We start from the raw sequence: 24,877 nt of genomic DNA on the forward strand, positions 1-24,877 counted from the left end.
CCAGGCGGTGTTGCGGCGGTATGTATAGAGAGCAGATGGTGACGAGCTTATTCAATAGAACTGCTCAAACAGCCACTGCCTCTAGGGATGTTGAAGTTGTACATGACTACATGCTACTCCTCGATTAACAATAATGTCTACACCACCAGATGATGCCACAGCTCTGTCCTTTCGGAAGACAACATATTGACGCAAAAAATTTGTATTCTTGGATTTTAGGTGTGTTTCCTGTACACACAGCACTTTTGGAGAATGTTTCTGTAGAAGTTCTTGGACATCGTCGAGGTTTCGAAGTAGTCCTCTGACATTCCAATGTATAATTTGTGTCTCCATTATGGGAGTAAAGAAGCGCTGTGTGTACGAAATGATTGTGGCTGGTGTCCAAAGAGAAAAGTGGCTTATCTTACAGAGCCTTTAGAAGGCCCTGTAATTACCGTTTTGTCTTTTTTAGAGTGGTTGAGGGAACCCCGCCGCTCCTTTGGCGCAGTCTGCGCCGGTGAAATTCATGAGTCTATTGCCTCAGGAGAGACGACAGACAATGTTGTTTTCGTTGTAGGCTTCGTCGTGACAGACGGAGCCTTCGACCCCACCGGGCTCGAGGTCGAGGGGACCTCTTTAGTTTGTGTGGTGCCCTGGCTGTTGCCAGGGTTCACAGGGGCCTTCGGTGGGGCTGTATTCAAGGAGGGTGGGGCAGCCGCGGCTGCTCCCCCCATGGGGGCTTGTGGCGTTTGCCTCGGCACGCTGGGCGTGGTCCAAGGCATTGCCAAAAACCGAAGTGGTGCTGACCCCCCTCGCACCACTTCGGCATACGATGTGTTCGCACCACTTCGGCATACGATGGGGAAATGCCCTGCCGCGCTTCACGAAAGCTTATGTTCAATTTAAACTTTGTAATTATAATTTCTGTTTCCCTTTTCCAGGCCACGCATGACCTGGAATATGCAGGATGGTCACCCTCACAGTTTGCGCAGTGGACTTGTAGCTGACAGTCATCGTCAGCAATATGACCTTTGGTGCCGCATTTCGCGCAGGTAAGCTGTGCTCGGCAGCTCTGGGAGCCGTGCCCGAACCTCTGACACTTAAAGCAGCGCCGCGGGTTGGGTATGCATGGTCTGACTGGCAGTTTAAGATATCCTGTTGCTATTTCAGTGGGGAGAGTGCTAGGTGCGAAAGTGAGTATGATGTGTTTCGTTGGGGTTTCTTTATTTTCTCTTCGTATTTTGATACGCTGCACCTGAATGACATTTTCTTCTTTCCAGCCTGTTAGAAGTTCATCATCAGAGAGGTCCATCAGGTCTCCATCTGATACAACACCCTTCACGGTGTTCATGGTTCGATGCGGTGTGATTGTGATAGGCTGATTCCCAAATGATGTAAGTTTATGCAGTCTCTGGTACTGTGCGTGGTCTTTTATTTCGAGTAGCAGGTCACCAATGCGGTCTTTGTGGCTTTATAGCCTGCGCCTAGTGTTTCTATAAGACATCATTTAACCATATGGTGTAGTAGCGCAAATTCACGGGGACGAAGAGGACAAGAAAACATGACACTCGCTTCTTGTCCTCTTCGTCTCCGTGAATTTGCGCTACTAAACCATATGGTTAAATGATGTCTCACCAACTAGCCCAGCTCTCAACCTTACTGAACTTCGTTTCTATAAGACATCTGGACACATGGAAAGGTCAAATGCTTCCAGCTTTCTTTTCTGTACTTTCACAGTGGATGATGTGGTATTTCGAGAAGTTATCTTTCTTGTTTGGAAGAAATTCGAAAATTGCATCGGCGCGCCACCTCTTGGAGGGGCGATTGGTTGTGAGAGGGCTAGGAGTTCCCATGAATTTGGTAGCTTATTCGGCGGCCATGCCAGCCACCCACCACCGAGCCCAAAAAGGGGATGCTGCTAGACGCGGAGGAGACGGAAGCACCAGCCGTACATGGCCACTATAACCTAATATATCTATCCAAGGTTGGATATCTACACCAGGTTAACCCTTGCCACCGAGAATTGTGGAAGTAAAAAGAAGTGAGGAGAGGACAGGAAAGATCAAAAGTAGTAGAAAAGATGAAGATGGAGAGAGAGAAGGAGACAGGAAGAGGCCACTGCCGATTTCCCCTGGGTGGGTCAGCCCAGGGGTGCCGTCTACGTGAAGCCGGGGCCAAAGGGGTGTGTTGCCTCAGCCGGGGGGCTTTAAAGGTCCAATCACCCAGCGTCAGCTTAACCCCCAGGATCCCCTTTTCCCCGGACACGGCAAAGCCACGCACGGCTAGGCGTGGGAGGGAGTCAAAACTCCCCCGTTAGCTCGGGTCCATGGTGTCGCTACACACCAAACGCCTACTTGCGCAGGCGCCCCTGCGGGGAAAACATTTCAATACTAACAGGAAAATCGTTGGCCACGTACACCAGTTTACAGTCACGTGACAGGGCAGCTTGGATAATGGAAGTTTGTGCCACCAGGTGGCTCCACAAGCTATTTTCACTATCTTCAATGAAGAAATAAAAATATAACTCCACTTCTTACAAGAAAAATAGGGTTGGTTTGAGTCACTATGGGCAACAATCTTTCCATCCGTGGAATCATCTCATTTCATGATCTGGGCAGTTGTCAATCCCATTCAATTGGGATTCAACTTCAACGACATTTCAGTCATTTTCTTCTTTCATAGATGCCATTCAGATACGTAAAAAGAAAAAAAAGAAAAACTCTTGCACTTCAAAACAGCAATGCATTGAAAATTATGAGCCAACCTCCATTTCGAGTGAGGAGGCGGTCATCTTCAGAGATGATTTCGATGGCAGCTTGGGGATGACATTCGTTGTCAGTTTCCTCGTGGTCTCGTTTATGGCCTTCTAGCCCGTGAAGGTTGCATGCTTCCATAAACCTGTAAAAAAAGAAAGCACTTAAAAATGCAACAGGAAACACAAAACGTCACCTCTTAGACGGCCTCATATACTCAACTGAAACCTAACAGTTTACAGGAAGATTTATGTACATTTCATATTGAAAGCAGACACATTACATTAGTATTGGTATATGTTCACAATTGCATAATGTCGTGATCAAGTGCCATATCTTATGTGTAACTATTTGTAGTTTATATGCTTTGCCTCTGTGTGACAAACCACTGGAAACATTTGACTGAGTGTGAATAAACGAACCTGTTTTACTTTGTGCTTGACTACTTGTGACTTGTGTCCTGTTCAATTGTACTACATTTGCACATCTTGTGTAGTACTGTATAACATTTTGTGCCCCTATTAGGTAGTATTTTCTCCCAATTGCATATTAACCCGATATCGTTAAAGAGCTTGTTTTGAAAAAATTCCGGTGTCGGTTCTGGTCTCGGAGTCATTGGTTGTGACCGAAAAATCATCATCTTATTTATGCGTGACCGGAAAACCGAAAAAGATGCAAATGAAATAAATAAGTGATAAAAAAACCCTGGAACATAGGTGGGGACCGAAACAGGGTCGTTGAGGTCCGAGTGGGGAGCGCACCTGTGTGGTTTGCATGGCAAGCGAATGTTCTGCTACACGGCCACGCCTCTGCTAGTGAGAATAATGCAAAGAACTTCCTCTGCTTGGAAATGCAGTGAAAGTAGCTTTCATGCTTCACAAACACATGTGTTCTGTATACATGCTTCACAATGCAGCATGAATTCTTGCAGTAATAATGTGTGGTCAAGCATTCATTGCCGACGGGTGTCAGATTACCTATGTGATTATCATAATGGCTCCGTAGCTGAAAGCCGGTACCCCACTATGAAGGGCACACATGCTACTGCTCCTATTTTCTTAATGCCAAGTAGTGAGTGCACAGCAAATTCGAACAGGTTTCATGCACTACTAAGTGTTTGAAGTACACACTACGAACAGGATGTCGCTATCATGTTCAACTCCTAAAGGCGAAGCTTTAGGGTCCCCTAATTTTTGCATGTGCTAAGCGAGGAGGAGTGCTGACATAAAGGCACCAACATTTATCAAATAAATAATTGCCAAGAAAAATACAGGGAACGTCATTTGTAGTCCTTGAATTGGAGCACAGTAATTATGACATAAAGAAATTAATGTGGGTGAAAAGACAACTTGCCACTGGCAGGACCCGAACCTGAAAATCTCAAATAACACATCAGCGCATGCTCTATCAGTTGACCCTTCCAGACGCTAACTAGGAAGAACTGCCTGTAAATGCATCGAATCGATACAATGTTATTTCGATGCACTCCATTTACTGCAACAAAAAAATGTCGTAGTATGTTAATTTATGAGTGTAATAGTAATTATTCCTAATCGCTTCATAACAAATATCTAACTACCCTCAAGTCATTCTTGCTCTGTTCTTGCATATATCGAATGAAATCTCAGCCCAGAAATATAATGCGAATTCGTTTTGGTTATATCCACACTGAGCAAAGCAATATTATGTTTTTAACATGGGTCAAACGAAGTGGCAGATGGCATGATTCACCAAATATGGTAGTTCCTTCAGTTCAGTGATCATATGCTGCAGTACACTGCCATATGAAGTTTATCATCATCAGCCTGACTACGCCTACTGCAGGGCAAAGGCCCCTCCCATGATCCACCAGTCAACCCGGTCTTGTGCTTTCTGCTGCCACGTTATACCTGCGAACCCTTTAATCTCATCAAGCCCACCTAGCTTTCTGTCTCCCCTCCGTGCCTTTGCCTTCTCTGAGAATCCACTGAGTTACCCTTATTGACCAGCGGTTCTTCTGCCTACATGCTGCATGCTCTGCCCATGTCCATTTCTTCTTCTTGATTTCAACTATGATATTCTTGAGTCCTCTTTGTTCCCTGGCCTACTCCGCTCTCTTCTTATCTCTTCTGGTTATACCTATCATTTTCCTTTCCATCGCTCACTGCGTCGTCCTCCACTTAAGCTGAACCCTCTTTGTAAGCCTCCAGTTTCCTGCTCCCTAGGTAAGTATTGGCAAGATGCAGCTGTTATATACCTGCCTCTTGAGGGTTAGTGGCAGATTACCATTCATGATTAGAGAATGCTTGCTGAATGTGATCCACCCCATCCTTATTCTTCTAGTTGTTTCACTCTCATAGTTCGGCTCCGCGGTTCCAGTGTCTATCCAGCTGATTGATTGATTGATTGATATGTGGGGTTTAACGTCCCAAAACCACTATATGATTATGAGAGACGCCGTAGTGGAGGGCTCCGGAAATTTAGACCACCTGGGGTTCTGTGTGTCTATCCAGCCTCTCTCGAGCTATCACAAAGCACTCTTTTCTGTAGAGACAGTTGCACATTACTTTACTTTTTTATGCGTACTAATTTTCAAGCCTACTCTTCTCCTTTCCATGTCCCATTCAGTAATCATGAACTGTAATTCATCCCCTGAGTTACTCATCAAGGCAATGTCATCAGCGAATCGCAAGTTTCTAAGATACTCTCTATCAACTCTTATACCTAACTCTTCCCAATATAGGGTCGTGAAAACCTCCTGTAAACACGCGGTGAATAGCATCAGAGAGGTCACGTCTCCCTGCCTTACAACCTTCTTTATTGGGATTCTGTCGCTTTATTTATGAAGAACTATGGTGGCTGTGGATCTACTGTCGATTTCTTCCAGTATATTTTTCTAGGGTTCTTCACTGCTCTGATACTGTAGTGCCTGCATTACTGCTGATGTCCTGACTGAGTCAAATGCCTTCTCATAATCTATAAAGGCTATGTATAGGGGTTCGTTGTATTCTGTGCATTTCTCTATTACCTGATTGATAGTATGAATATGGTCGATTGTGGAGCAGCCTGTATGAAATCCTGCTTGGTCCTTTGGGTAATTGAACTCTAATGTCACCCTAATTCTATGAACTATTATTCTTGTAAATAGTTTATAGATATTGAACAGTAAGCTTATCGGCCTGTAATTTTTCAAGTCCTTGACGTCTTCTTTCATATGAGTTAAGATGATGTTGGCGTTCTTCGAAGATTCTGGTATCCTTCCCATTAAAAGGCCCTTCATATATAAAATGGCCAGTTTTTCTAACACAATTTCTCCGTCATATTTAAAGAGGCCCGTTGTTACCTTATCCTCTACAGCGGCTTTACGTTTTAGCATTTATTCTAGGGCTTTCCTTACTTCCCTTGTGATTACTGGTAGGATGTTGAATTCCTCTGGGGTATTATTGCTTCTTACGATATGATCCTGGTTGTTTCGGCTCCTCTACAGCTCTCTGCAGAACTCCTCTGGCACCTCTACTATCCTATCCATACGACATTGCCTTCCTCATACTTTAATGCATAAATTCGATTTTTGCCTATGCACAAATTTGCGTTCACATCTTTTATGCTTCTGCCACTTTTTATAGCCTGCTCTATTCTCTCCATGTTATACCTTCTGATGTTTGCAACCTTGCGCCTATTGATTAGCTTCGAAAGCTCCACTAGTTCTATTTTGTCGATTACATTTGAGGCTTTTATGGTTTGTCGTCTCTTAATGAGATTTTTTTTGTCTCCTGGGATAGTTTGCCAGGGTCCTGTCTGGTGACTGTTCCTCCAACTTCCATTGCACACTCTTTGAAGATACTATTAGTAAGATTATGGTTCATTGTGTCAATGCTAATGCCAGTTACCTCGTTTAGAGCCATGGATCTATTATGAACCAAAACTCTGAATTCCTGTACATTCCCTCTTATCGCTAGCTAAGTGAAGTCAAATTTGTTATGCAGGAGTTTCCAGAGCTCTTTCTTAGCCCGTAGTCGATACAAATAGCGAATACAAGTGGTGTACACAGTTCTGTTTTCTACAGCTGCGGTTATCCTCCACTGCATCAGGTTACAGGGTGTTTCAAGAAATGTGCACAATGTTCTTTAAAAAATCAGCAAAAGTCGCTATTTGCTGGCTGTCTTCACAGTTGCTTTTTTTGTTAACTTAAACCCCTCCCTGTAATGTCAATTTGTGACGATGACTTGCACTCCTCCTCACCCTTGAGCACGTCTATGTAAATATGTGCATTTAAACCTGGGAGTGTTATATTCCTGTCACACAGCAAACATAATGCCATGTGACAGAGGTATAACACTCCCAGGTTTAAATGCACATTATGTTTGCTGTCACACAGGGAAACTTATGTGGTTTGATGAAAATGACATTTTCTGTCGAATGAGTTCCCTAAAAACATTCACATTCGATCTTGGACCAAATGGGTAGTCTCCACGCCAGTGACATTTAGAGGGATGACTGTTAACACAGGTACACGTAACTTTTATCATTTGTAAATATCTTGTTCTTTACTAGATCAGCTTATTACTGGTTTGGTGAATAGCATGTGAGAAAGTTTCTAAAAAAAAAAAGCTACTCTTAACTATAGTGGCTGGATGCCGACCATGTTTGATTTTTGCTCCGTTGTTGTTGCTGTAGCCTGTATCGCAAATGTTGATCATTTGATTGCACATGTTGTGGTGACCGAACTGGTGACTAGACACTATAGCTACCGCCGTCTCATTTATGCATTCGGGAAGTCAGTCGTGCACCCCGCTTCGGCTGACTGTGCTCACGCCTGGTCAAGCATGTCGTCGGTCATGTTGGTTTTCGAGTGTGTCGAGCAGCAGTGGCAAGTTGTGTAAAACAGCTGTGTTTATATTTTAGGAGCACCTTTTTAACCACAAAAATTATTTTGTAGATACACGCATGTTGCCGTGCAAGTCTATTTTTATTCTCCCAAAAGCCATGGCTCTGGGTCATCATTTCAAAAGGACACTTGTTTTTATCGTGTGACAGCACGCGGGTAAAATGACATTATGTCCACTTAATATCATTCGTTGTAAATGGCATTAGGTTTACCACATGACAGGGGTATTAGTTAGGGCCACTCGAAGCCATGACTGTAAGTGTTGATGATTTTGATGATTAGTAGGGTTTGATGGCGCAAGGGCCATGAGTGGCCAAAGAGTGCCATGTCTCTTATATGGTGGTGGCGATCACCAATGTTTCCGATCACAGGGTGTGCTATGGCTGCAAAGAGGCCTAAAGTCACGTTTTATAAACAAGCGTAAAATTTGTGTATAGACTTATGGCAGTGACCGGGGATGCCATCTATATATGTGTAATGAACTACAAGTGGTCGTGATATGTACAAGTGAGGGTTTGAACAGCACAAATGCCTCCGGCCTAAAAGCAAGAAGGCAGCTACTTTTTGTAAAGTTTCTTTCTGTATTCGTAGCACAACCTCTTTTCAGAGGTTGCGCTACGGATAGCCAGGGTATATGACGTGAAAGCTGTCAACTTCTTCTAAAAAAGCAAACAATGACTGGTGGTTAGACAGCGGTTCTTTGCCAATGAGCATCTATGGGTGAAGCGGTGTTCTTTCTTGGCCCAGAAATGGGAAGTGCTTTTTTCTCGTGGGGCCTAATCCATTACAGTGGATGAGAATGTAGAAAACGAGACTGGTTCATCACATTTCTCACACATGGCTGGGTCCCCACCGGCCAGAAGGTATGAGTGCGTACTATAGGCGTGTCCAATTTTAAGTCTTGTAAGTGTAACCTCTGTCCAGTGTGATTTCAATTGGCAGCCAGTTGCCAAGGTGCAGCTTGATAAAGTACAGTTTGTTTTGTGTTTGTCTATTTCATGTGCTCTGCGAATAAGCTCCGAGCGTTTGCCTGAGAAATTGCTTTAACTCAAGCATAAGCATAGCTATTACTGTATTGAAAGTGGTTTCATTGGAGGATACAGCTAGCTGGTCCGCCATTATGTTTCCTTGTACCTCACAGTGCCCTGGCACCCAGCACACAAGGACATGTTCTTTAAGTGCATAGACCGTACACAGAAGTGAGTATAGCGAGACTAGGACAAGATTTTTGTGTCTTTTCAGAATTATGACTGCAAGTGTCGAAGACTCTTTCTTGCCAGGTGACGTCACATAGCACGAGCTCTTTTTACGTGCTGGCAGCTGAAGTAAACCCTCACATGCTATCTAAAAGCATCAAGTTTGTCGGTAAAAGAACTGCATTACTGCTTTGCGCAGCATGCAACCTGTATTCCAAAATTTATACAAACTGCATATATTGAAACATTGAAACTGGTGCCGCATCTACACATACACATAAGTCTTTAAAAACTTTAACACTACTCAAAAATCCCCTCAGCTGAACGTGTCACACCGTTAAGGTTTAGGCATAAAGGCAAGAAAGTTTCTCACTTGTCGACGTCACTTTTGTCCCGCGAGTTCTCCGTTGTCACTTTGACTGAAGCCTCGTTTAAGGCCTGCAAAAACAGAAAAAGTCAGAATTGCGATATCTCGCATTTGTCTTCATCTTACAATAAAAAACAATGTAAAATCTATCAACATAAATATTTTGAGTAAAGAAGCTTAGCAAAAGTACCATATTTACGCATTGTGCCCTCGCAAAATTTGTGCACCCCTAATACTTTGCCAGCTCTGCTGAGAAAAAATATTCACTCACATATTTTGCGCTCCCTGTCCCGCCCGAGCCAGCACGCGCACATTTGGACTTTTCGATGCTTCGGCCGGGTGCGCGCTTCACCGAGCAGACGAGCACAGTCCAACAGGCTGTGAGTGCGAAGTCCCTTCATCCGAGAACTTCTCCCAAACTAGGGTCCTTAGAAAACCACACCCGAACACAAACCTGTTGAAGGGTCACCGAGACTCCTCGTGAGTTTGCCTCCCCCTATTACACTGCGATAATGGCGAGAATGCACGCGAGGCATGGTCGACTTTCTGCATCCGAGGCATGCGAGGGACTGTCGCGCCAGCTGCTGCACTCATTCTCTTCATCCGCGCTGCAACGTACGCTTGGTCGATTTCAGAAGTTTAGGTTTTGCCATCCGCCGGACGCATTTTGATGGTTTCCATGTGATGTGTTACGATAATTATATATAGGGCGAAATTGAAGCTCGCTGCTGTGAATTTCCTTGAAGAAAACGGGAAGCATGTTGACGCAAAGCACTTCAAGAGGACGTACTTTGAGATGACTAACCGGTGCGATCGGTATGCAAGAAAACAGAAGAGTGCGCGCTTGCTAATGCAAGTTTCCTGCCATTGTAGGAAGCCTTTTCAATTGTGTGTGAATGCTTAGTTTTTCTGGTATCCCTGGGTCGTGGAACCTAGTTTCTCCTAGCATTGTTGAAAAAGCTTCAAGAAAATGGGGCGTTAGAACACGCTCAACGGAACCGAGAACGATGCGCTTTGGAAGGGCGGTGGCACCGGCCGCGACGATGATTCCTAATCAGACTACTCGATTAAAGCTGCTAGACTGTGTGTGACCGAATCTGATTGGTTAAAGTATGTGCTAATCACTGCGCCCGTTAGGACTGCGACACAATATATTGTATGCGCTCAATAAATCTCCGCGTAATTTGCACACCCCCGAGAAAAATCGTAAAAAAAAGTGCACAAATTATGCGAGTAAATACAGTAAACGTTCAGGGCTAGAAAAGAGCGAAAGTGCTTAGAACGTACGACAAATCCCTGCAACACCGCTCATTCTTGATAAATTAGGGAAATTACTGCAGTAATTGATTAGTGAGACAATAAACGAATGCACAGGTCATTATATAACTTTGAAAAGCGTTTCAGGATCCCCATAAGGCTAAACTTGACAGTGTTACTACCGCTTGCAGGAGAACCGCAATGTTCTCAGCAAAGGACTCCACGCAGCGACTCATGTACAAGACGGCGATATAGTGCCACTCCTCCAGCGAGCTGGTCAATGCTGACTTGAAGTCGATTTCCTGCATGAACACATTTCTGACTTGAACAACCCTGAATGCGAAGTTGCATTGTGGTCACATATTGAAGATATGAACCTTGAATGCAATTTACATCACTTAAAGCATCATTTCTACAGCTTGAATCTCTTTTCTTGAAAGCTCTGCACTTGCCAGGCTTCTGTTATGAGGGTTGCGTTACAGCAGTAACATGTGCACCATACACAACCTGGAGGTACCAGGTATGTAGCATAGCAGAAACAAGGCTCACTCAAGAGAGATGATCAGTATGGTCAAGCCTCACTGTTATGAAGTCACATCTGAGATGAAAAATTTTTTTTTGATACTAAAGTTCACTATAAACATATAATCTTTGATATATATGTAGAGTTTAACGTCCCAAAACCACCATATGGTTATGAAAGACATCGTAGTGGAAGGCTCTGGAAATTTTGACCACCTTGGGTTCTTAATGTGCACCCAAATCTGAGCACACGGACCTACAGCATTATCGCCTCCATCGAAAATGCAGCCACCACAGCCGAAATTCAATCCCGGTACCTGCGGGTCAGCAGCCGAGTACCTTGGCCACTAGACCATCACGGTGGGGCAAAACATATCATCTTTAGGGCATATATAATGAATATGTTTATATAAATAATATCGTACACATCTAATAATATACATCTGCTATGAATGAATATATGCTATGACTGTAAATTAAAGGCAAACCTAACTGATAATTTCCTACATCATGGCTTTACTGTATTTCTCAGGGCCAACAAGTGTTTAACCACTGATGCAAACCTGCAAGCAGGTACACCTGCAATTCAGTTTGGAAAGTGATTGTATGTTGTTCCAATCAAATATTTGCATCAGTTGTTTGTCAAAGTTAGTCCAGACGTCAAAGTGCCTAGAAGTAAAAAGGGCATTTTCAGATGGTCACTTTCGGAGGAGCGACTGGTTTTGTCAGTTGTTTCGAAGAACAATCACATTCAAAAAGCGGTTCACTTTCCAAAAAGCGGGTTGTACTTTCTTTCCCAATTAATAAGTTAAGAAACGACTAAAAATGACTACAAGTGCACAAAAATCTCGGCACCGATTTCCATCATGGGGCAGCACAGTAATCAATGATGCAATCGATTCTACGCAAACATTGCGAGTTATACTCAGGCTATTATTTACTTTGTTTAATTTTCAGCAGCATAATGACTTCCAGCATGTGCAGCGTGAAATAGCTTCGCCTTCAATGGCTGTTACTGAGAGACAACCATTGCTGAGGCATGCATTTCGCACACTGCTACAATGCAAGTTTATCAGTTTGCATTAGGCTGTCTACCTGACAAGACACTTGGCTTGTCACAACTTCTCACGTTGAAGTGTTCCCTTGTCCTCCATTTGCTTAATAGCCATGAAGATAGCTGTTAGTTAGCAGTAATAACGGGCTTTTCTACAAGTTTCTGTAATACATACCGAATCGGTTAGCAGTGGTAGCAGCGATTTTCCGAAGCGTTCGAGGTCTGTGCAGTACCTAGTTAAACAACATTAAGGAAACAATACTGAAAAATAACACCTCGGTGACGGGTTAAAAGGGATTATGCGGCTGAATATAATTCATCACATGCATGCTTTTTCAGACATGCTGAAGAGGCCTGGATTTGGCTTTAATAGTGTCTGTAGTTTTTATTAATCAAAGATTGTAGGGATGGGCTTGCTGGTGGTGAACTTGCTGTGCACAAAGTTTCACTAGATTGTTATTATTTATGCATTTTATATAATGACGGCCAAGCTATTGAAAATTTCATGTTTAACTACAGAGTCACAGAAAATTTAACAAGACAACGCGAAACTTGAATTACAGTGAACTCCCTTTAAGATGAATTCTGTTAAAACAAATTCTTGCTTAAGATGAACAACTCGGGAATGTTTTTTTGGTTTCCCATAGACTCAATGGAAGAAAAATCTGCTTAATACGAACCGCGTAACACGCTTCTTCTGTTAAGACAAACTCTCACAGCGACGGCAATTCTGCGCAACGACCACTAGAGTCTTGATGGGGGCATTCAGGCGAACAAAGAAAAGCAAAATGATAAAAAATCTACTGACACCAAGACTCGAAGCAAGTCGAAAGCAAACTGCTACGTGAAGGGAGAAAACGAGATAAGTAGAAAAGAAAGGACAGTGCATAAAGCTGGTATCTCCCTGACCCCTAGCCTGTAGGTGAAAAAAGGGCCGGCTTTATCAGCAGAGAAAGTAACAAAAAGCGTTCATTCTTTTGTATTCTCCTCCTGTTCTTCAGTTGCCCAACATAAGATGAATATATGAAGTGCCTCAGACTAGCTGGCCGACGTTTCAACAGGAGGACCTATCTTTTTCAAAAGCGCCATGTCATCCTAAGCGTGTTAGTTTTAGAGGGGTTAGTGGTGAGGTCATCTCATGGTGGTGGCGCGTGTCCCTGTTGATGATCGCTGTCTGAAAAGCAAAATACTGTAAAGCAGAAGAGTGCAGTCCTCGCTTCACTCCAAGTCAAGTGGTAGTGATTCAAAAATGTTCTCAGAGAGTGGGAAAAAAAAGAAAAAAAAAGAAAAAGCTTCAAGTTGGAGCGGTGTGCTGCAAAAGGGGCGGCCACTTCAGACACGAACAAGTGAAAGAGCTTAAAGCTTTGGAGCCAGCAGACGGTCACCGCGTCCGGCTACCAGAAAGGGTTGCGGACAATAGAAGTGTATGCCTGTTCCTGAAAACCTATGAATGAGCCATACAACAAGAAAGCAGTTACAAACAGGAGGGAAAGTAGGTGGTGTATTTTTTAAACACCCAAACTAGAATACGCAGCACCCATTGGGAACCTGCACCAGGCATACTTAATTAACAGGCTAAAATCTGTTCAAAATCGTGCCACCAGATTCATTCATTCTTCATACTGATATAAGTATATAATCCCTAACATGAGTAATTGATGTGACTAATCTTCGCGTGCACCGCCGCATCACCAGTCTCTCTGTTCCACAAGCTCTTTCACAGTTCCCTCAATCATGCTCCTTACATCATACAACCATCGTGCACATCTCATCGGACGACCCATCAGTCGCACGCACGCATGCTCACACCACTGCCTTTATTGCATCATTCTTTCTTCGCACAGAAGGGGAATGGAATGGCCTCTCCATGACATTGCAGCCATCACGTGCCCATCATCCTTTGCGAACAATATAACTGCATATTGTTCGTTGTGAAGATCCCTCTCTGTAGCCCACATTTTTTAAACTACCCCTTATGTAATACCTCCTAACCGGGGTCTTTAAGGTATTAAAGAAGTGAAGTTAAATGCACATTAGTTCAAGTCTACTGCCTGTAAAGTAGTTTCACTGCAGTTTATAGGTGCAGAACAGTGAAAGCACCTATCCAAAAGGAATTCGTTTTAGTGAATTTGGGAAGCCCTGCTTCAAATTTAAAGGGAACCTGCAACACTTTTTCAGCATTGTCAGAACATAAAACGCTGCCGATCGGCAGTCGAGGCTATCGAGGACACGCAAGTCAAATATCATTCGAGGCTACCGAGCGCACGCAAGTCAAATATTATAGCGCAGCACACGGCGTGCGATTCAGAATAAACTCCCAAAGTTAGCTAAAAATTTCTCCTCTCGAAAAATGACTCTAAAAGCTCAGAAAGCACGTGTGGCGTATTTTCGTTTCCCGTGCCATCCCTCCCTGCTTAGCTTCCAGTGTTTTCGTCGGGATGGGAAGAGAGAATGCACCTCCAGCATGCGACAAATCTTTACAGCTCCGCGCGTACTGGACGGATCCTAAAAATATTTGCGGCGGTGAATTCATCAGGCAATAAATAAGCTTCTTTAATGAATTCATTCCATGGCTACTTGACAAAGTGCGGCACAGCCCCTTCAAGTGAAAATATTACTTTCAGATCAATTCATTTTATTAGGCTTAAAAGCTAGTTAGGACGGCTTATATGCTCCAAGTATAATCTTAAAATGTCAAGTATTTTAAGGGTTATGACTCGCATCCTGCTGAAAGTAAAATCCTGCTACTACTCAAAGTTGTCTTGACTTCTTTTGAACGAAATAAAAAAAAGGGGGAGGGGGCATTTTCATAGATGCTCCATTTCATTGTTCTTTAATATTGTGCAAGAAAGTTAGGTCATGATAAATATGCCCATTTTTCTTTATATGTCATATATACTATTCGAATTTGATTAGAAATTATTCGACCAAAATCACTCTTCACACAAGCCTATTCGTTCGCATATGTCACTTTGAAGAACTTACAAACTTGCGCATTTGCCATAATGGTCTCAGTAGATCACGCAGTGATTCTATGACTTGGGCGCAAGTGCAGTGATGCCAGCGTGGAAATTCATGGGAGCATGATGACGGCTACCAACGAATGTGGCGACAAGTCATCGCGACAAAGCTACCAATGATCTACAAAGCTACCAATGCTATCTCAATCAAAATCATGTACTGCCTGCACGACAGTACGTGTGGCTTAGCAGTTTAGCGCTGTTACGGTTCACGTAAGCGTACCGACCACGCCATCCGCTGCCACACCCTTGAGTGCGAAACTGCAAGTGCGGATCACTCGTGGAAACGAAGGCAACTCGCCGCCGCCGCATTGGCTCAACAAAATTGTCTTCACACCTTAGCACGTTCCTGTGCTGAGCAAGCACAAAGCAAAAATATCTCTATGCAAGGGCAAACACACACGTATACGTTACAGGGCACGGCACTAATGGAGTGAGCTTAGTAGGCGACGCACTGTATGCAACTAGTTAGGGGCCTGCTCAGCTTTACGTACAACAGTAACACGTTTCATGCATAGCCACACCAGTTTTCGCCAACGGATCACCATAGAAACGTATGCGCACATGTCGAAGCCTGACGAGTCGTCCGTCAGCTGTGCCGCTACTTCACCATGTATGCCCTCTCCATAGTTCCAGAATGATTTCATGATAGCGGATATGGTCATGCGAATGAGCTGAAGTGTTTTTCCGCGCAATGGCAAACACAAAAAAGGACATGCACTTTCGGTAACATTACAATGGCATCATCACATACAGTTTTCTGTTGCTAACGGTGATGCATGTAAGGTGAGAGACAGATTACTGCGTAGTTTTGCTGCATTCCCGAAAGTGCCTTTGAAAATCTGTCGTATGCATACCGCGCTGCAACGTCTCCTGCAATCAACCCTTCATTACATCGTTGCTACGATCTTGCTCTTTTGGCAACGTCAGTTTACTGCTGTCTGTAGCCAGTGCGCCGAAAGGGGTCGCGAGGCGGCAAAATAGTGCCCTCGCCACCGGGAGTTGTGGCTTTGTCAACAGAAAGGCGTATTTGGGGTGTCTATCACAAATCAGTAATCATCTATCTCACGGGCTTACCTCGCATTATCGCTGTGCGCACAGTACACCTCGGTGACGACCGAACGTGCAGCTATCTGCGTAACACAGCATTCTTGATTTGAAAATGGCGGGCGCGGTCCTCGAAAAAGGCAACAGGTGCAAACGAGATAACAAGTATTGCTGTGTAATTGAAAAATGCTCCAAGCACTCCTGTTTCTCTTGGTAGTTTGGCAGGTAAGAACAGGGAAGAAAATTAGAAAGCAAACTATAAAATAGGGGTCTTTCGAGCCAAAACTCAAAGTGTGGGAACCTGTATAAATTGGGACCATCTTAGATGCTTTATTAAGCACTTAAGTACACTGGTGTTAATTGTTGACACAATCAAACCAGTGGCCTCATGCTCACTAGTCATCATGGCAGGTACAAAACCTTTTTGTTTTGTAATAAAGTCCTACCACATAAAAAAAAATATACGAAGGGCTTGCTCAACATGTGGAATGAACCCAAGACATCACAGTCACAAGCTCAACTATTAGTCAGATGCTTTCTGGGAAGTACAGAGGGCGACATTTTTTAAATTTTTCTGTGCAATAACTGACTATAATAACAATTGTTCTGTTTCCAACCCAAAATAACAATTGTTCTGCTTCCAACCTAAATATATGATTAGGTAAAAGGTTACTGGTGGAAAAAAAATGCACCTCTTCATTATTCGATATTCAATTCATATTCGAAGCTATTGATGTGTGTTCGGGGGTCTGCCATGAGAACCAGAGCCAGCCAGAGTCTCGGGGAGATGCCGAGAAGAGGAGTTGGGAGCTGCTAACAGTAACTTTTATTCACATTATTTATAGGTAGCGTGTTGCTACATGATGGGGTTAGCATCATGGAAGCCCTCAAGCTTCTGTGAGTTTCTCGGAGCTTGCGAGAGCTTGTCGAGAGCGTCTCAGCGCTCACGTTTTGTCTTCGCCTTCTCAGGATTCCCTGTAGGAAAAAAAAAATGGAGGCCAGGACAGTCTAATGAAAATTGCCATCTTCACCTCTGCCCCCAAAAGGGGAAGGTGAAATGCCCCCTCATTCCCAACCCATGGAAGGAGAAAGAGGCAAGTCCAATTCGTAACATGGCGAGAGAAAAAAAGCTGCACACCGCCCACGACACTGCACAGCACAAAGACGTTGAGTCCTACGGGGAAATCAACTCTGTAGCCAGTTCCAGTGATGAGTGTGCGGTTCCAAGCAGGCTGTGGTTTGTGGAAACGGTGGCATAACGGAACCACGGAAAATGTGAGAACGCACTCAAACACGGATTTCAGTCACTCGGCTTATTGTCCGCGGCACTCCGACGAACAGAGACATACAGAGATAACCATCCTCCTTAAGCCTTTTATAGGTAGCCAGTCAGTAAGGTTAGTTCAAAGGGTCCTACCAGGGGAGACAGCTGCACCGCGAAATTCGAGGTACGACTTGCGTGTTGTTGTCGTTCATGGTTCACCTCTGGAAGCGCTGTCCTGCAATCGTCTCACGTCCAAGCGGCGCCAGGTCAGGGAGGACGATCGTAACACTATGTATTCCAATTCGATTCGTATTCAAAAATTTTGATATTTGCACACCCTTAAAGGGCATCAATTAGGTACCACAAAGCACCGAAGGATGCATCAGAGCTCTGTTACACTAGTGAGTGCGTTCAGCATGAACACTGGAGCATGTGCCGCACATTGCTATCAATGATGCATCACCGCTTGCCTAATCGACTGCAAAGCTTAGCATAGTGCATTTGTGGCAATACTACTTTACCATCATGCACAATGCTGTCACCTGAGCACACCTTTGTAAAAAATTAATGACGTAATCTGCATGACAACCAATGAAACCAACAAACAATAAGGTCAAGGAAAGCAGTGGAGACATTATTTATTGTGTTTCTCTGCAGTGTAATGATTATGACCTCCAAAAAGGAATAATCACTACACTTCAGTTCTCTCCTCTCCTTGGTTATATTTTCTCAAGGCTTCATTGGTTGTCTTTAACAAGGCAACAAGCCCTTCTAATGTGCACAACAGCAGGATAACTGTGCCACAAATAAACTGTGCATGTGAAGAGCTTGCATGTGTGTGTAGGTAAGCAGTGCTGATAGTGCAGTGTGGGACACGTTTCTGTGTTCGCAGTAAGCATACTCGTGACTGTGCCTTTTGTGGACTACCGACAGTACATCCCCGCAACATGCTCACAGCAACTTCTGCAGAAAGGATACAAGTCCAAGGTTCCGTTGTCAGGGGCGATAAAGCACAAGACGTATGCCTGTTGCTCTTTCTTCCCAGGGTCTGAAGCCTCCTTCATGAAAGCCTGGTGGAAACACATTGCAGTGGTCGTGGCCTTTTCGCCTAAACTGTGCGGTTGAATGGGCCAAGAGCAAGGCATTAGTAGCATGTACCTATTTGCATAAACACTCCCTCCAGTAGCGCTTACTCGTTTTAATGACATCAAGCATTTCTCCAGTGTTTCAGAGGGTTGACAGTCCCATAGAGACGCACACATTTGCGTTGCTTATTTTAGGTCAATAACTTGAATGTAATGGTAAGTTTCGTTGGCGATTCTGACGTTGCTGATCAACCGAATGTGATGTTTTCTGTAGAAACAACAGCCCTTCAGTCTTATGCTGGTGTGAGACTTCAAAAATTAATTTCAAAGTTTGGCTGTGCAGAAGTAGTAATAAAATACATGGCTACAAAATTTGCAAGGAATGATAAAGATTGACAAAGCCTGAATTAGAGCTCAAATTAATTTTAAAATTTTATTTAAAATTTTATTAAAAGGGCCTTGAAACACTTTTTTGAGTAACCATAAAATTCACTGGAAAAGCCTATTGTCTCACAAATTTGACGCCACAAAAATCTTAAGAATCCGTTCACTACGAGCAAAGTTATAAAGATTTGTCACACGCTTCCATCGCATTCTCTCTTCTCTCATCCCGACAAAAGCACTGAAGGCTAAGCAGGGAGGGATGGGAGGGGCAAGAAAAAACGTCACGCGCGCTTCGTGACCTTGAGCACTTTTTCCCTTCATTTTTCCTCTAGTGGGCAACCTTTTCAGTGCTATTGCGCGCGGAGAAGTGACGGCCTTTTGCGGTGATCTCTGTAACGATTGAGTCCGCTATGTTCAACTCAGCCAATGGCTGATAGATGGGCATTCTATGAGTAATTTTTGAGCGTCTTCCATCATTTGTCGAAGAAAGAGACAGCAATTTTTAGCTGACTTTGATAATTTATTGTGAATTTTACACCACGTTCTGCGCTATAACATTTGGCTCACGTGTTCTCGGGAGCCTCCACAACCAATCGGTAGCACTTTTTGACCATGCTCAAAAACTGTTGCAGGGCACCATAAGTATGTTTTCATTTTTTTAAATTTCTCTTAATGCATTTTTTTAAAGATCTCCTATAGGCAAGTTGTTGCAATTTTCAACAAAAGTAGTATCCAACACTTTGGTTTTCATACTAAAAAGAAAAACAAATACACATACACCTAGGCTACTTGTTCTAGTTCCAGTTATGTAAGTGTCGTTAATTATTGCCAGTCAGAATTTTTGTTTGCTTATGCCCTACAGTTCCCAAAAAAAGTACATAAACCTTGAAAGTGTTCTTTGGAGAAAAATACCTTTTAATAACGATACCTTGGTTTGGGCGAGTTAGTCTATACTTAGAAGTGTGGCAGCTTGGGCTAGTTCGTATGGCATGACGATAGTTATAGCGCGAGAACAAAACGACGACACTTTCGTGTCTTTCGTGTCCTTCTTGTCTCTGTGTCGTCGTTTTGTTCTCGCGCTATAACTATAGTCTATACTGCGAGAAAATTGGACGACGCAGATCACCGAGGAAGAACAAGCAAAAGGAAAGCACGTCAACTTAAATCTCAGAGTTGCAAGTTGACGATCCTTTCACGTGCTCTTTCCCACTGATTTACGTCGTCCAATTTTCTTGCAGTACTGATTAGGTCTTTTAAAAAATTTTTATTCTTTTCAAAATTCTCTGAGCTGTAGTATTCATAAGTGTCAGCATTGCAATACCCCTCCACAAAATTCCAAACTGCAACCAAATTCAGAGTTTTTGATCAAAATATTCACAGCAAAGACCTTCTGCAAGTATTCAAAATGAAAAGACTATGTCGAGATACAGCTACTATTTCTGTAAATATGTCGAAAAATAAGTAAGAAAACCTATTTTTGAAACCGTGAATACCCAAGCATGATACCACATGTGAATGCCCAAGTGTAATTTTCTGAGAGATATACTAATTGACTGTTACATGATTGCAAAATCTCAATAATAAGTTTTTTTTGACCAAATGAAGTCGCAACAGGTTGTATGGTAGGGCAAGTGCTACATGTCAGTTGTAACTGAATGGTTTAAGAGCGGCTGCAAGTATTCATATAAAATTTCATGTAACATAAAATTTCATGCGCTGACGAAGAATGCCACTTGGTATCATGTGATACCCTTTTTTTTTTATGCCTTCATTGCCTATTCTCTTTATAGCCCACTACCAAACTTTCAAAGTGGGTCCACGTATTCGATGAACAATCAACTGCAAAAGTTTGCAGGAAATTAGATGCCCAAAAAATGAGAATTTCTGCTTTATCAATGATCAATGCTTGTAATCAAGCTAGTGACTGTATAGTCGGAATGCCAAGTGCAGTATAGAACATCTATTTCGAAATTACATTGCCAGACAAAGCAGGAATTCAGCTTTATCGAACGTTTCGTATCCTGCAAACTTTTGCGGTTGATGGTGCCTTTTCTCAGCAACCACCGAGAGGAATCTAATGATATTCAGCTGTGTTAATGTAGATACACGTAGGTTCTATCTAAACTAAGAAAATAGGACATCCTTTAGGAAGTTACTATGAAAAAAAAAAAAAAAGTACCGCCATTCGCAAGGTTATAACGGGTGCATCATGCTTTGTATACAGCTTCACTTTTTATGATATCAGCAATTTCTTTAGTTCAGATTGTTTCCCACTTGATGAGGATCATGCATGCAAAGTTTTATTAGAATTTATTTACAGTGTGTGGCGCACTTTGGCTTGGCATTTAAACCACTTGGAGTGGCCACTCGACACCGGGCTTCTACATGTTTGTTCCTAAGAGATTTTTTGCTGACAAACATGCAAATTCGACTTTTTAGGGTGGTTACCGTACCCCCTTAATCAGTGCAGTATTTACATCAGCCAACAAAATGTCCTATGGCAATAAAGAAAAATATGAAGAGTGAGAATTCTGACGTAGAACTACAACATGCCTTTACTGAAGCTAGGCAAATCAGTGATTGGGTTGTCGTAACGCTAGAAAATTTCTTTAGCTGGCGTCATCACACCACACATGCTTATCACCTGCCAATCTTGCCCGGCCATTTAAACACATGCAACGCCATAGCAACAGCCAGGGCAGGATATTAGCAACTGGTACAGATTTGCCTAGCTTTACAAGGGCACAAACGTGAATAATGACGTGTCAACAACAATCTAGTGACAGTATGTTAGATTTAAGACTGGGTCAGAAGCCTCGCCTTTAACTGTTCGCAGTTCTTTTAAATGCAATAGTACTTATAGTTTGACACAACTGTCCTAATCAGGGGAAGGGCAAAGCTTGCATTTTTTTCTTTGGCTATAACCAGGTAGAGATGATGAAAAAATGTGTGCGAATGTGTAATATAACGATCTGCATAATCACGATAAAAGGATGTAAAAGCAATACGTACGTCATTTCTATTGGGTCAACATTGCCCCTTGTGTCCTGCAGGTCTCGTGTCACTTTCTTGATGAGGAAGCATCGAAGATCCGTCTCAGCAACTGCTCCAAGGTCAGTGGCAAGCAAGGAGAGGCTGTGAAAAACAAAAGTCTTTTATTCAGAAACGTCTCCCTACTGATTTGCGAATGAGCAGCATCATTTTCTACGTACTGTCTCAGGTAAAGTGCATGCACACTGGGCAAAACTTGAGGGACCCCTGACAGCGAAAGTTTTGTTTGCAAATTTTTCAGCGTAATTCGTAGCTTTGTGTCTGGTAACACCGAAATTGAATCCTGTAAAGGTACTGAAACTACCCTGTAAAGTTGTTTGCGCTGCGTGGTGCATGTATCTCGCCCAAAAAGCCGCATTTCGGGTTACAACCGCCGGGCGATAGATGGAGTTGTGTTCGCGTTGAGCACCACTATCATCATCATGGTTGGTAGTAGAGTGGCAGTGCCGGCGGTGACCCCTGGCGGAAGCAAGCCTTGGTGGCGAAGAGAGTTGAGTGAGTCTCTTTGGCGCGTGGCAGCTGCCGCAAACAGTTGTCTCTAGCGGGGGTTCTCGGCGCGTGGTACCACGGCCTGCGCGTCGGGGGCTTTAGTGGTAAGTCAAGCGTTGGCGCCGCCGCATTGGGTGTGTTATTGTGTTTGTCGTTGAGTGTATGTTATTAGAATGTACGGATGTCCTAGTGTATTTATAATGATTGATGTATCGATTCGGCGGACGATATCGTCGTTGTAAATTAGTTAAATAAATGTGTATCGTTGTTTGGTTTGTACCGACTGCGTCTGCTGTGTCCGTTCACTCTAAGAGCGTGGCACTCGCTCGCCATTTCAAGACCCCGCACTCGTAAAGGCTTAAATGCATGAATTAATTCTAGCGTCATCTATTCACAATGATTTTGTGTCTGTTCGAAATGCCAATCTAAATAGCACAAGATACTAGCCCCCCACGGCGGGGGAGCGCATGAAACGACATCTGCTCGAGCTTTATTGGTGCTGAATATACCGTTTTCAATTTTAGAGACTCATGTGTGGTTAAGAATGAGTAAATAACACCTGGGGTTTAACGGTGGCGAAGAATTAAGTGATGTGGTAGCTATGAGCATGTCCACCTCCAAAAAAAAAAAAAAAAACACACATTCTTTGTGTAAGCAGCCCATACAACCTTGAGAGCACCTGACAACAGAGCATGAGGGGTAATGAACAATAGTCCAAACTGGCTGCCAGTCAGGAAATTATGCTTGCTCGGCAAATGTTCTCTGACGTCAACAATACTCGCCTTCCTCGTGGAACGTCACATGGAGCCTCGGTTTACGTCATACTTGTAAGGATGCCGAGAAGTGCTGCCAACTTAGGTAAGCACTCACGCTTACTTTAAAACCAAACTAAAATACCCTTCAGTTACCGCCACCACTAATAATCGGGAAGAAGTGCCCCCGTATACAGGACAATCGAACAACACAAACATGTCGTATTTCTAAATTTCGTCTCAGGGGTCCTTTGAAGGAACACTAAAGTGAAAGGATGAATTAGTTTAGACTGATCACTTACACTCTGAGATATGTATAAATGCTAGTTTCCCAATTATAGGGATAATAAATATGTGAAGATTGATGCCTTTTGGTTTTCCACCAGAATCTTTTATGGTTTTCAGTGTTTCTTTTGTATTTCGGCTGCACAAATATTCCTGAAACTTTTTTTGTTATGTCTCCCTCTGAAGTAAATGCACCTAATTCTTACAGATTTGAAATTATGTAAGCATATGCCACGAAAAATTGTGACTGTTGCAGGAACCTCAAGGTGGTGTCTTTACCCGCATTTTGTCTCCACGAATTGCCTCCACGAATTAATGGGCAAGGTTACCCGTCATGTCCTTAGTGAACTAACACTCAATTATGTCGAATATAGTGGCAGTGCTTTGGCAGACAAATTTAATGAGCACTTCCTATTTTCTGGAGAATCGTCACACAATGAAGATAGAAAGCATGAAATTAATGGGTACATGGCTGCTCCAGTCGTCAGTACCATATTTTTAAAACCGTGCAGTGAGCATGAAGTGTTCACTTTCCTGAGTAATTTAGATAAAGGTACTGCCGCAGAAAGGTAGGTCTTAAAATTAATCTGCAGAAAACAAAAGTAATGTACAATAACCTCGGAAAAGAGCAGCGCTTCGAGATAGGTAATAGCGCACTTCAAGTTGTAAAAGACTATGTCTACTTAGGGCAGGTAATAACCGCAGAGCCGAACCACAAGATTGAAGTAACTAGAAGAATAAGAATGGGGTGGAGCACATTCGGCAAGCGCTCTCAAATTATGACAGGTAGATTGCCACTATCCCTCAAGAAGAAGGTATATAACAGCTTTATCTTGTCGGTACTTAGCTATGGAGCAGAAACCTGGAGACTCACAAAGAGGGTTCAGCTTAAATTGAGGACGACGCAGCGAGCAATGGAAAGAAAAATGGTAGGTGTAACCTTAAGAGACAAGAAGAGAGCATAGTGGATTAGGGGACAAACGGGGGCTAAGGATGTTATAGTTGAAATAAAAAAGAAGAAATGGACGTGGGCCGGGCATGTAGGGCGTAGACAGGATAACCACTGGTCATTAAGGGTAACAAACTAGATTCCCAGAGAAGGGAAGCGGGTTAGGGGGAGACAGAAGATTAGGTGGGCAGATGAGATTAAGAAGTTTGCGGGTATAAATTGGCAGCAGCAAGCACAGGACCGGGTTAGCTGGCGGAACATGGGAGAGGCCTTTGTTGTTGTTGTTGTTGTTCTCCTATTGTTAGTGGCGCATACCCACTGTGGGGGATCGGCCAAGAATCGAGTGGTTTCAAAATTTACTGTTCAGATTTGGAATGATGAAGGTTTAACAGAAATATTACCGATAGCCTAGGAAAGTGTGGTGCTTAATGTAATGCATACAAATATTTACATAAACGAATTTATTCTTAGAATAGAGCAATAATCAAATTTTATACGTATATAATTATGTGGACCTGTTAGGATAATGAAACTGGTTAATTAGTCAACCTATTAG

The 24,877-nt window shown here is 43.1% G+C and overlaps 1 protein-coding gene across 2 annotated transcripts in view; it reads right to left on the reverse strand.

Annotated features, from left to right (window-relative positions):
* The window catches only part of LOC119180224 (protein Njmu-R1), a 65,505-nt gene that overhangs the window by 29,379 nt on the left and 11,249 nt on the right, over positions 1-24,877 (reverse strand). The window contains exons 3-8 of one of the 2 annotated variants that reach the window (XM_037431366.2): positions 21,808-21,930; positions 18,305-18,439; positions 12,171-12,228; positions 10,602-10,721; positions 9,169-9,233; positions 2,744-2,877 (exon numbers count right to left, since the gene is read on the reverse strand). In XM_037431366.2, coding sequence (XP_037287263.2) covers positions 2,744-2,877; positions 9,169-9,233; positions 10,602-10,721; positions 12,171-12,228; positions 18,305-18,439; positions 21,808-21,930 — 635 coding nt within the window. The remainder of the gene's footprint in view (positions 1-2,743; positions 2,878-9,168; positions 9,234-10,601; positions 10,722-12,170; positions 12,229-18,304; positions 18,440-21,807; positions 21,931-24,877) is intronic. The other variant, XM_037431368.2, reaches the window with a different exon arrangement.

Source organism: Rhipicephalus microplus, chromosome 7 (assembly GCF_043290135.1).
Source record: "Rhipicephalus microplus isolate Deutch F79 chromosome 7, USDA_Rmic, whole genome shotgun sequence".
NCBI classification, from domain to species: domain Eukaryota; kingdom Metazoa; phylum Arthropoda; class Arachnida; order Ixodida; family Ixodidae; genus Rhipicephalus; species Rhipicephalus microplus.